The sequence below is a fragment of the Mauremys reevesii genome, unplaced genomic scaffold, assembly GCF_016161935.1.
Source record: "Mauremys reevesii isolate NIE-2019 unplaced genomic scaffold, ASM1616193v1 Contig49, whole genome shotgun sequence".
NCBI classification, from domain to species: domain Eukaryota; kingdom Metazoa; phylum Chordata; order Testudines; family Geoemydidae; genus Mauremys; species Mauremys reevesii.
Genome location: NW_024100861.1, coordinates 20,972 through 33,801, shown reverse-complemented (window position 1 = coordinate 33,801; position 12,830 = coordinate 20,972). Strand labels below are relative to the sequence as shown.

General features: G+C 48.4%; 1 protein-coding gene across 3 annotated transcripts in view; it reads right to left on the bottom strand.

The window, feature by feature from the left end:
* Positions 1-288: 288 nt before the first annotated feature.
* Positions 289-12,830, bottom strand: part of LOC120394300 (uncharacterized PPE family protein PPE40-like) — a 29,358-nt gene continuing 16,816 nt past the window's right edge. Inside the window, exons 18-26 of one of the 3 annotated variants that reach the window (XM_039518552.1) lie at positions 12,594-12,650; positions 11,452-11,475; positions 10,778-10,834; positions 9,683-9,706; positions 4,327-4,383; positions 3,537-3,560; positions 3,028-3,084; positions 2,354-2,377; positions 289-461 (exon numbers count right to left, since the gene is read on the bottom strand). In XM_039518552.1, coding sequence (XP_039374486.1) covers positions 2,360-2,377; positions 3,028-3,084; positions 3,537-3,560; positions 4,327-4,383; positions 9,683-9,706; positions 10,778-10,834; positions 11,452-11,475; positions 12,594-12,650 — 318 coding nt within the window. In that variant the 3' untranslated portion in view covers positions 289-461; positions 2,354-2,359. Of the gene's footprint in view, positions 462-2,353; positions 2,378-3,027; positions 3,085-3,536; positions 3,561-4,326; positions 4,384-4,835; positions 4,860-5,928; positions 5,986-6,870; positions 6,895-9,682; positions 9,707-10,777; positions 10,835-11,451; positions 11,476-12,593; positions 12,651-12,830 lie in introns of all 3 variants that reach the window. The other 2 variants (XM_039518553.1, XM_039518551.1) reach the window with 2 other exon arrangements.

Below are 12,830 nucleotides of genomic sequence, written 5' to 3'. Positions count from 1 at the left end.
TGCAGCACTCGGCACAGCCTCCCATGGACTAGGGCTGTCTCTCTCCATAACGGTGCTGGGCCAGGTGCAGCGGGGCCCTGATCTTGGTTGGGGCTACTACCATGAATAATCGTTTATTCTGAGTGATTGTGAGGCTGTGGTCACAGAGTGGGGCAATTTTCATTGTGCTGCCATGGTGGTGGTGGGGGGTCCCTTTTCAAAAGCTTGGGAAACCGCTGCTCAAAAGCAGTTAGGACACTAGATGAGGATCTGAGTGGAAACAGGTTTATTTGCATTATTGCAGAGCCATTTGAGGGGCAACGGAAGGGTAAGAACTGCGACCTACAGTCAAATCATCGAACAGGGCAAAAGCAAATTCCACCGGAGCGTGCTGTGTTTTTCATGTTCAGGCTGAGATGGGTGAGAGCACGGGACAGAAAGCGTCAGGGCAGTTGTTGTGGTGGGTTTCTGGGAGCCTAGTACTGGGAGATAAGAAAAAAAGAAACATCCATCAGGACCAAAATACAGTGGGACCCCAATAAATTATCATAGATTTGAAGACCAAAAGAGACCAGTATGAACATCTAGTCTGAGCTCCTGCATTATACAAGCGAGAGAACCTCACCCAATAATTTCTGCATTAAGCCTGTAACTTCTGTTTGAGCTAGAGCATATATTTTAGAAAGATATCCAGTCTTGACTTAAAGACTTCAATCCACCACTTACCTAAGGAACTTGTTCAAATAGCTAATTCCCCTCCCTGTTAAAAAATGCACCTTATTTCTAGTCTGAATTTATCTTGCTTTAGCTTCCATCCATTAGGACTTCTTATGCCTCTGCTAGATTAAAGAGCTATCTACTACCAGAAGTCTCTTCCCAGAATAGGTAATTATATGCCAGGATCAAGTAATCTTTTAACCTTCTCTTGGATAAGCTAAATAGATGAAACACCCTGAGATGGTTTTTTCCAGGCTTTGAATCCATCCCAGGGCTCTTCTCCAAACCCTCTCCAATTATCTCAACATCCTTTCTAAAGTATGAACACCCGAATTAGACATAGTGGGGCCAATTCTCTACTGATGTAACTTCATTTAAAGTTAATGGAAAGTTTGGTCCCGTATTCCATTGCTGGCCTCATCAACTTCAGCTCCCTGCTACTGTAACATTGCAGTTGCTAGGCTCTGGTGAGAGAACCTCAGAGCAAAGGTAGTTTCTGATTCATAGATATCTAGGGCTCCTTTGTTATTGTAGAAGGAAAAAACGATGTGTTCTTCCCATTCAGATGACCTGATGCACATTTAATGTAATAGCAAAGGACTCAGCCAAAGCATCCTTCATAGGAAACAATTTACCTTGTCTGCATTCTGGGTGATTTTAGAGGACCCTCTGAAAGAGATTTCATGGGTACCCAAAAGAAATTATGGGACATGTCTCTCTAGTGGACTTGTGGGAGAAGAGGTCATCCTCCGATAAGGCCGTGGGAAATTGTCATGAGGCCCCTGCTGCCAGCTCATTGTATATTCTAGAATTCCTGGGACATCTCCCAGCTGCAATAAATTCCAGGTGATTTCAGAGGAACTTTTTGCGAAATGTTCCATGAGTACTGAAGGGAACTGCAGAGATGTCAACATCCCATCACCCCTGGCAATCTCCCATAACCTCCCTGGAGCTACTGAGGGTTCACTAGGAGACTGTTTGAGGTAACGCCCAGCAGCAATGACTTCTGGGTGCTACAGAAAGCTTTTTGTGTTCTGTGTCGTGGATACTGGGGGGTGGGGTGGGAGAGGAGGTCAACCTCCCGTAAGCCCTCTGGAGCAGGTGGTGTTTCCAAAGCGCCTTTGCAACATTGGAAAACACAGTCAATGCTCCTTACCTGGCAAATGTTACCAGACAACAAACCAGTGAAAACATGGTTGATTCACTAGATCTGTGTGAAGACAAATGACATGGAGAGGTAATCGCTGCCACTTCCACTGTTGCCTTTAAAGCTGTTGTCACTTACGGTATTGCTGTTGAAACTACCGAAGCCCAGCAAGCTGCGGAATATTTATGATGTGTATTTATAATTATGTATCATTGAGTCATTTGGTTATCAGATGACTCAGGGAAGCTATGGACTATTTAAACCAGCTGGGGATCTGGCTCCAACATTATTCTCATCCACTGCAGGAAAGGAATATAATCCTTGCAAAAGTTCATACTTCCAAAGGCTGCATAAATTATTTCAACACACCGAATTGATGAGATACAGGGCAACAGAAGTTGCCTAGAGCATTTTGCAAGCAAAGGGTTAGGCTGATAGTGAGCAGCGATGCAGGATACTCTTGAGGCAAAATATGATAGTCAGAAAGCAAAAATAATTGCTGATACTCACCGCTGACTAGAATTGGTTGTTTTTCTGCAACAGAAAGAGAAATTAGGGGTGCACACTGTTCAACTCCCCACCAGGGTAGCAGAGGTTGTAGCATCTAGTAACTTCAGAATAGGCCAAAGGAACTGTGGGACACTTCATGCCTGTCCAGTGGACTTGCAGGAGAAGAGATCATCCACCCATGAGGCCATGGGAAATTCTCATGAGGCCCCCAGTGGGGATGGGGATGTATCCCAAACTCTTGGGATATCTGCCAGGTGCAATGCATTGTGGGTGTTTGTCAAAGACCCTCCTGCAAGATATTTCATGGGTGGCCAAAGGAATTGTGGAGAGGATAATGTCCCATCAACCCTGGGAATCTCATATAAGCCAACCAATTATGTGCTCACCTGGGGACCCCTGATTAACTCCCAGTAGAAGTGCCTTCTGAGTGATGCCAAAAGGCCTCCTCTGGCCTGTCTCATTGCTACCCCGGGACTGTGGGAGAGGAGGTCAACCTGCTATAAGCCTCTGGAGATATTTATAAGCCCTTTGGAGTGGGAGGACTTTCCATGCTGCCTTCGCAACATGGGCAAACGCAGACAATGCTCCAGGCAGGCAAATGTAACCAGACATCCAACTAGCTGAGACGGGGTCCATTCACTACATGGCATGGGGAGGGAATCTCTGCTACTTACGCTGTTGTCATCAAAGCTGCCATCGCCCACGTTGCCGGTGTCTACGCTACCGGAGCCCTGCAAAATGGGGAATATTTATTATGTGTAATGTCGTAACACCTGTAGGGCTCCAACGGATATTCCATCAGCCCAGTGGGGCGATGGACAATTTATAGGATGTGGGGATGTGGCATACTGATTCCAGTGCTTCTCTGGATAATTTACACCAGTGGGAACCTGACCTTGTTGATTTCTCTGAAGCTATGGTAAATTTACATCAACTGGGGATCTGCCCCAACATCATTCTCATCCACTGGTGGAACCCAAGAGAGAATCCTTGGTAAAGCTCCATCATCCCAAACCTGTAAATATGTTATACCAAGTCCACCTGATGAGATAAAAGGGGTCAGGACGGCTGTAGCCTAGAGGGTTTTGCAAACAAAGGGTTGGGCTGTTAGTGAGCAGTGATACACAACACTCTTGAGGCAAAGCATGATAGTCTGATAGCAAAGGTAACTGCTGATACTCACCACTGACCAGAATTGGTTGTTTTGCTACAACAGAAAGAGAAGTTAGGAATGCACACTGTTCAACTCCCCACCAGGGTAGCAGACGTTATACCATATGCCACACCAGATCTGACCAATAGACCAATCTACCCTGATGATCCTCCCAGGGGTGGAGCAAAGGAATGAGCATCCCCAGTCCTCTCTCCTAAAAGGCCCAGTATTCCAATGCTGGCCTCATTAATGACATAGACATGGGTACTATCTCCTTGTTGCTGTTCTGAAAGTACTACATGGTACTCATGGTAACATTTTAACTCTTATGCTATGGTGAGATCCCCTCACATCTAAGTAGGTTTCTTATTCACAGATATCTGGGTCTCCTCTATTCCTCGGGAAACAAGCCACATATTATTCCCACTTAGATGACATGAGGGAAATTTAATCTAATGGCAAAGGAGGCAGCCAAGATACCCTTGATAGGACACAATTGACCCTCCCTTCCTAGGACAGTTGCCAAGAGCAGTGCTCCCAGTAGAAGTGCCTTCTGAGTGATGTCAAAAAGCCTCTTCCGGCATGCCTCATTATTAACCCGGGGACTGTGGGAGAGGAGGTCAACCTGCTATAAGCCTCTGGAGATTTTCATAAACCCTGTGGAGGGGGAGGACTTTCCATTCTGCCTTCACAACATGAGCAAATGTAGCCAATGCTCCTCGCAGGCAAATGTTACCAGACATCAAACTAGCTGAAACGGGGTCCGTTCACTGATGTGTCTGAAGCTACATGGCATGGAGAGGTAATCTCTGCTACTTACGCTGCTGTCGTCAAAGCTGCCGTCTCCCACGTTGCCGGTCTTTACGCTACCGGAGCCCTGCAAGATGGGGAATGTTTATTATGTATATTGTGTAACACTTATAGGGCTCCAATGGATATTCCATCGACCCAGTGGGGCCTTGGATAATTTATAGCATCTGGGGATGTGGGTATTGATTCCAGTGCTTCTATGGACAATTTACACCAGTGGGAACCTGGCCCTGTTGATTCCACTGAAGCTATGGCAAATTTACATCAACTGGGGATCTGGCCACAACATCATTCTCATCCACTTGTGGAAACCAAGGAATAATCCTTGGTAAAGCTCCAACATGCCAAGGCTGAAAATTGTAATACCAAGCCTGACCTTTAGGATAAAATGGGTCGACGGCAGTAGCCTAGAGGGTTTTGCCAACAACGGGTTGGGCTGTTACTGAGCAGCGATACAAAATATTATTGAGGCAAAGAATGATAGTCTGATAGATAGGAAAAATAACTGCTGATACTCACCACTGACCAGAATTGGTTGTTTTGCTACAACAGAAAGAGAGGTTAGGAATGCACATTGTTCAACTCCCCACCAGGGTAGCACAGGTTGTACCATGTAGTACTTTCAGAATAACCACAGCAGATCAGACCAATAGGCCAATCTACCCTGATATCCTCCCAGGGGTGTAGCAGAGGAATCGGCTCCCCTAGTCCTCTGGCCCAAAAAGGCCCAGTATTCCAGTGCTGGTCCCACTAATGACATAGACATAGGTAACAGCTCTCTGTTGCTATTCTGAAAGTACTACATGGTGCGCATGGTAACATTTTAGCTCTTGTGCTATGCTGAGACCCTCACATCTAAGTCGGTTTCTTATTCACAGATCTCTGCATCTCCTTTATTATTCCACAAGAAACAAGCCACATGTAATTCCCACTCACATGACACAATTTACCCTCAGTTCCTAGGACTCTTGCCAAGAGCAGTGCATTCCATGTGATTTCGGAAGGATCTCTTGTGAGAGATTTAGTGGGTGCCCAAAGGAAATGTGGGATACTTCATGCCTGACCAGTGGATGTGTGGGAGAAGAGATCATCCTCCCATGAGGCCATGGGAAATTCTCATGTGGCCCGCCAGTTGGGATGGGGATGTATCCCAAAACTCTTTGGATATCTCCCACATGCATTGCCTTGTGGGTGATGTCAAAGACCCTTTTGCAACATAATTCATGGGTGCCCAAAGGAATTGTGGAGAGAACCACCTCCCATCAACCCTGGCAATCTCATTTAAGCCTCCCAAATATGTGTTCACCTGGAGAACCTCTGAGGTAGCTCCCAGTAGAAGTGCCTTCTGAGTGATATCAAAAAGCTTCTTCTGTCCTGTCTTATTGCTACCCTGGGGAGTGTGGGAGAGGAGGTCAAACTGCTATAAATCTCTGGAGATTTTCATAGGCCCTGTGGAGTGGGAGGACTTTCCATGCTGCCTTCGCAATATGGGCAAATGCAGCCAATGCTTGTCGCAGGCAAACACTACCAAACATCAAGCTAGCTGAAACAGGGTCCATTCCCTGATGTGTGTGAAGCTACATGGCATGGAGAGGGAATCTCTGCTACTTACGCTGTTGTCATCAAAGCTGCCGTCGCCCACATTGCCAGTGTCTACGCTACCGGATTCCTGCAAGATGGGGAATGTTTATTATGTGTATTGTGGTAACACCTGTAGGGCTCCAACAGATATTCCATCTACCTGGTGGGGCCACGGAGAATGTAATGCATTTGTAGATGTGGCATATTGATTCCAGTGCTTCTTTAGACAATTTACACCAGTGGGACTCTGGCCCCATTGGCCGGGCCGTCCTTAGGAATTCTGCGGCCCTAGGCAGTCCCCCCATAGGGGGGTGGGATTTTGGGACCCCAATCCTCCGTGGGGGGGAGTGGGTCCCAGGCCTTTAATGGGGGGGCTGGCTTGGGGGGCAGAGGGGAACCCCACTCCAGCACTCACCAGTGGCACAGCTGGGACCGGATTGCTGCATTCCCGCTGCTGGTGAGTGCAGGCCCAGCCTGGCTTCAAAACTCAGGGGAGTGGGGGCAGGGCTGGTCAGGAGAGAGAAGAGGAGGGGCTGGGGCAGAGCAGGGGCAGGGACCCTGGGGAAGAGCCAGAGCAGGGGCTGGAGCAGATGCAGTTGCGTAGAGCACCAGGAAATTTGTTGCCCCACATTTCCTGGTGCCCTACGCAGCTGCGTACTTTGCATATGGGTAAGGACGGCACTGCCCATTGATTCCAGTGCAGCTATGGGAAATTTACAACAACTGGGGATCTGGCCACAAAAATCATTCTCATCCGCTGGTGGAAACCAAGAGATAATCCTTGGTAAAGTACCGACATCCAAGCCTGCAAATTTGTAATACCAAGCCTGACCTCTGGGATAAAAGGGGTCAGGATGGCTGTAGCCTAGAGAGTTTTGCTAACAAAGGGTTGGGCTGTTAATGAGCAGTGATACAGAATACTCTTGAGTCAAAGCATGATAGTCCGATAGGAGAGATTACTGCTGATACTCACCACTGACCAGAATTGGTTGTTTAGCTACAACAGAAAGAGAGGTTAGGAATGCACACTGTTCAACTTCCCCAAAAGGGTAGCAGAGGTTGTACCATGTAGTACTTTCAGAATAGGCACACCAGATCTGACCAATGTTACCCAGGGTTCTTGCAACCCAAAGTTCTTGATAACTTTTACTCTGTGCGAAGTGGTGTCAGGAAATAAATCAGGGGAGACACAGCCATCCGACCAATGGATGGCTGGCACAAACAGGACCACACGAGAGTGCTTTCACTTAAAGCTCAACTTTACTTAGTCTCAAGTACTTACACACATCCGCAAGGGATTAGTAACACACCCCCAACCCTCGATAATTACCAACCCTGAGTGTCTCTTGAGTGGCACAATGGCAGCCCGTCTGCTCATGGGGAACACAAGAGGCATCCAGAGGGAAGGACCAGTCCTGAAGAGTCCCCACCCCCTATCTCAAGCTTTTCCCCCTTATTTATACATTAGTAATAGAATGACACGTCCCTTAAAGAAACCTTGTTAATAAGCAGTTTCAATAATCAAGCAAGAGGTTCCTTCTGATTATTGATTAACCAGGTGTGGGTTTTTCCAGAGTTTGCAGCCTTGAGATGCCAATAGACATTCCTGGGGCATATCCTATTCCTGGGGCATATTTTAAAATGCATGTATCAGCAATTTCAACACAAGTCTTAACAGGAATGACACCGGGTCAAGCTGCCCTTGCTGTGGCACCCAAAACTCCACCCCACACCGCCTTGGTCAAGCTGAGACGGCTGAATGGCCAATTTACAGCTTGCTGACTAGGTCGCCTTTAACAATAAGCCAGAGTGGTTTTTGGCACTTTACTGGTTTGCCAAAGTCTTCCCATACAACCAATAGGCCAATCTACCCTGATGATCCTTTCAGGGGTGGAGCAGAGGAATGAGCGACACTAGTCCTCTCTCCTAAAAGGCCCAGTATTCCAGTGCTGGCGCATTAATGACATGGACATGGGTACTATCTCCTGGTTGCTATTCTGAAAGTACTACATTGTACTCATGGTAACATTTTAACTCTTATGCTATGCTGAGATGCCCTCCCATCTAAGGAGGTTTCTTATTCACAGATATCTGGGTCTCCTCTATTATTCCGCATTAAACAAGCCACATATTATTACCTCTCAGATGTCATGAGGCAAATTTAATAGCAAAGGAGACAGCCAAGATACAGGTGATAGAACACAATTCACCCTCCCTTCCTAGGACTGTTGCCAAGAGCAGTGCATTCCGTGTGATTTCGGAAGGATCTCTTGTGAGAGATTTAGTGGGTGCTCCAAGGAAATTTGGGATATTTCATGTCTGTCCCATGGACTTTTAGAAGAAGAGATCATCCTCCCATGAGGCCATGGGAAATTCTCATGAGGCCCCCAGTTGGGATGGGGATGTATCCAAAACTCATAGGATATCTCCAAGGTGCAATGCCTTGTGGGTGATGTCAAAGACCATCTTGCAAGATAATTCATGGGTGCCAAAAGAAATTGTAGAGATGACAACCTCCCATTCACCGAGGGAATCTCAATTAAGCCTCCTAAATATGTGTTCGCCTGAGACCCTCTGAGGTAGCTCCCAGCAGAAGTGCCTTCTGAGTGATATCATAAAACCTCATCTGGCATGCTTCATTGCTACCCCAGGGACCATGGGAGAGGGAGGTCAACCTGCTATAAGCCTCTGGAGATTTTCATAAGCCCTGTGCAGTGGCAGGACTTTCCATGCTGCCTTCGCAACATGGGCAAATGTGGCCAATGCTCCTCACAGGCAAACATTACCAGACATCAAACTAGCTGAGACGGGGTCCATTCGCTGATGTGTGTGAAGCTACATAGCATGGAGAGGTAATGTCTGCTACTTACACTGTTGTCATCAAAGCTGCCGCCTCCCACGCTGCCGGTGTTTACGCTACCGGAGCCCTGCAAGATGGGGATTGTTTATTATGTGTATTATGGAAACACCTGTGGGGCTCCAGCAGATATTCCATCTACCCGGTGGCCACGGAGAAATTAATGCATTTGGGGATATGGTGTATTGATGCCAGTGCGTCGCTAGACGCTGGTCACCAGTGGGAACCGGGCCCACTGGCCGGGCCGGCCCGAGCACTTCGGTGGCCCGACGCCACCCCCCCATGGGGGGTGGGGTTGTGGGGCCCCAGGCCTCCATGACGGGGACCGAGTCCCAGGCCTCCAGGAGGGGGGCTGGTTTGGGGAGCAGAGGGGAACCACACCCCTGCATTCACCAGTGGGGCGGTTGGGACCGACCATTGCACTCCTGCTACTGGTATTCAGACCCAGCCGGCTGCAAAACTCAGGGGAGTTGGGGCAGGGCTGGTCATGGGAGAAAAGAGGTGGGGCTGGGGCAGAGCAGGGGCAGGGGCCCTGGGGAAGAGCCAGAGCAGGGCCTGGAGCAGCTCGCAGCTGCATAGCCCCAAATTTCCTGGTGCCCTACGGAACTGTGTTTTTGCGTATGGCTAAGGACGGCCCTGCCCGTTGATTCCAGTGCAGCTACGGGAAATTTACGTCAACTGGGGATCTGGCCACAACATCATTCTCATCCACTGGTGGAAACCAAGAGAGAATCCTTGGTAAAGCACTGACATCCAAAGGCTGCAAATTTGTAATACCAAGCCTGACCTCTGGGATAAAAGGGGTCAGGACGGCAGTAGCCTAAAGGGTTTTGCTAACAAAGGGTTGGGCTGTTAGTGAGCAGGGATACAGAATACTCTTGAGACAAAGCATGATTGTCCGATAGGAGAGATTACTGCTGATACTCACCACTGACCAGAACTGGTTGTTTTGCTACAACAGAAAGAGGAGTTAGGAATGCACACTGTTCCATTCCCCACCAGGGTAGCAGAGGTTGTACCATCTAGTAACTTCAGAATAGCCACACCAGATCTGACCAATAGGCCAATCTACCCTGATGTCCCTCCCAGGGGAGGAGCAGAGGGGTGAGCAACACTAGTCCTCTCTCCTAAAAGGCCCAGTATTACAGTGCTGGCCTCATTATTGCCATAGATATAGGTAAAAACTCTCTGTTGCGTTTCTGAAAGTACTACATAGTGCTCATGGTAACATTTTAGCTCTTATGCCATGCTGAGATCCCCTCACATATAAGTCGGTTTCTTATTCACAGATCTCTGGGTGTCTTTTATTATTCCACAAGAAACAAGCCACATGTAATTCCCACTCACATAACACATTTGACCCTCCCTTCCTGGGACTGTTGCCAAGAGCAGTGCATTCCGTGTGATTTCGGAAGGATCTCTTGTGAAAGATTTAGTGGGCAACCAAAGGCACTGTGGGATACTTCATGCCTGTCCAGTGGACTTGTAGGAGAAGAGATCATCCTCCCATGAGGCCATGGGAAATTCTCATGAGGCCCCCCAGTTGGGATGGGGATGTATCCCAAAACTCTTGGGATATCTGCCACGTGCAATGCCTTGTGGGTGATGTCAAAGACCTTCTTGCAAGATAATTCATGGGTGCCCAAAGGAATTGTGGAGAGGACAACCTCCCATCAACCCTGGCAATCTCATTTAAGCCTCCCAAATAAGTGTTCACCTGGAGACCCTCTGAGGTAGCTCCCAGCAGAAGTGCCTTCTGAGTGATATCATAAAACCTCATCTGGCCTGTCTCATTGCTACCCCTGGGACTGTGGGAGAGGAGGTCAACCTGCTATAAGCCTCTGGAGATTTTCACAAGCCCTGTGGAGTGGGAGGACTTTCCATGCTGCCTTCGCAACATGGGCAAATGTAGCCAATGCTCCTCACAGGCAAAGATTACCAGACGTCAAACTAGCTGAGACGGGGTCCATTCGCTGATGTGTGTGAAGCTACATAGGATGGAGAGGGAATCTCTGCTACTTACGCTGTTGTCGTCAAAGCTGCCATCGCCCACATTGCCGGTCTTTACGCTACCAGAGCCCTGCAAGATGGGGATTGTTTATTATGTGTATTGTGGAAACACCTGTGGGGCTCCAGCAGATATTCCATCTACCCGGTGTGGCCACGGAGAAATTAATGCATTTGGGGATATGGTGTATTGATTCCAGTGTTTCTCTAGACAATTTACACCAGTGGGAACCTGGCCCATTGGCAGGGCCGTCCCTAGCAATCCTGCGTGCTCAACCCAACCCACGGGGTGGGGTTGTGGGGCCCCAGGCCTCCATGAGGGGGAGCAAGTCCCAGGCCTCCATGAGGGGGGCTGGTTTGGGGAGCAGAGGGGAACCACACCTCTGCATTCACCAGTGGGGTGGCTGGGACCGGATCATTGCACTCCTGCTTCTGGTAAATTCAGACCCAACCAGTGCAAAACTCAGGGGAGTGGGGGCAGGGCTGGTCATGGGAGAGAAGAGGTGGGGCTGGGGCAGAGCAGGGGCAGGGACTCTTGGGAAGAGCCAGAGCAGGGCCTGGAGCAGCTCGCAGCTGCATAGCCCCAAATTTCGTGGTGCCCTACACAGCTGTGTACTTTGCGTATGGGTAACGACGGCCCTGCCCTTTGATTCCAGTGAAGTTATGGGAAATTTGACTGCTGATACTCACCACTGACCAGAACTGGTTGTTTTGCTACAACAGAAAGAGAGGTTAGGAATGCACACTGTTCCACTCCCCACCAGGGTAGCTGCAGTTGTACCATGTAGTACTTTCAGAATAACCACAGCAGATCTGACCAATAGGCCGATCTACCCTGATGATCCTCCCAGGGGTGGAGCAGAGGGATGAATGATACTACTCCTCTCTCCTAAAAGGCCCAGTATTCCAGCGCTAGCCTCATCAATGCCGTAGACATAGGTCATAGCTTCCTTGTTGCTATTCTGAAAGTACTACATGTTGCGCATGGTAACATTTTAACTCTTCTACTTTGCTGAAATCCCCACACAGTTGAGTAGGTTTCTTATTCACAAATATATGAGTGTCCTTTATTATTGTGCAAGAAACAACCCACATGTTGCTCTCATTCGGTTGTCAAGGTGCATATTTAATCTAATAGCTAAGGAGTTGGCCAAATTACTATGGATAGGACACTATTTACCCTCAGTTCTTAGGACTATTGCCAAAAGCAGTGCATTTTGGAAGGATCTCTTGTTAGGGATTTACAGAGTGCCCAAGGGAATTGTGGGACACTTCATGCCTGTCCAAGGGACTTGTAAAAGAAGAGATCATCCTCCCATAAGGCCATGGGAAATTCTCATGAGGCCCCCCAGTTGGGATGCGGTTGTATCCCAAAACTCTTGGGATATCTGCCACATGCAATGCCTTGTGGGTGATGTCAGAGACCTTCTTGCAAGATAATTCATGGGTGCCCAAAGGAATTGTGGAGAGGACAACCTCCCATCAACCCTGGCAATCTCATTTATGCCTCCCAAATAAGTGTTCTCCTGGAGACCCTCTGAGGTAGCTCCCAGCAGAAGTGCCTTCTGTGTGATATCATAAAACCTCATCTGGCATGCTTCATTGCTACCCCAGGGACTGTGGGAGAGGGAGGTCAACCTGCTATAAGCCTCTGGAGATTTTCATAAGCCCTGTGGAGTGGAGGACTTTCCATGCTGCCTTCGCAACATGGGCAAATGTAGCCAATGCTCCTCACAGGCAAACGTTACCAGACGTCAAACTAGCTGAGACAGGGTCCATTCGCTGATGTGTGTGAAGCTACATAGCATGGAGAGGTAATCTCTGCTACTTACACTGTTGTCGTCAAAGCTGCCGTCGCCCACGTTGCCAGTGTTTACGCTACCGGAGCCCTGCAAGATGGGGATTGTTTATTATGTGTATTGTGGAAACACCTGTGGGGCTCCATCAGATATTCCATCAACCCGGTGTGGCCACGGAGAAATTAATGCATTTGGGGATATGGTGTATTGATTCCAGTGCCTCTCTAGACAATTTACACCAGTGGGAACCTGGCCCATTGGCAGGGCCGT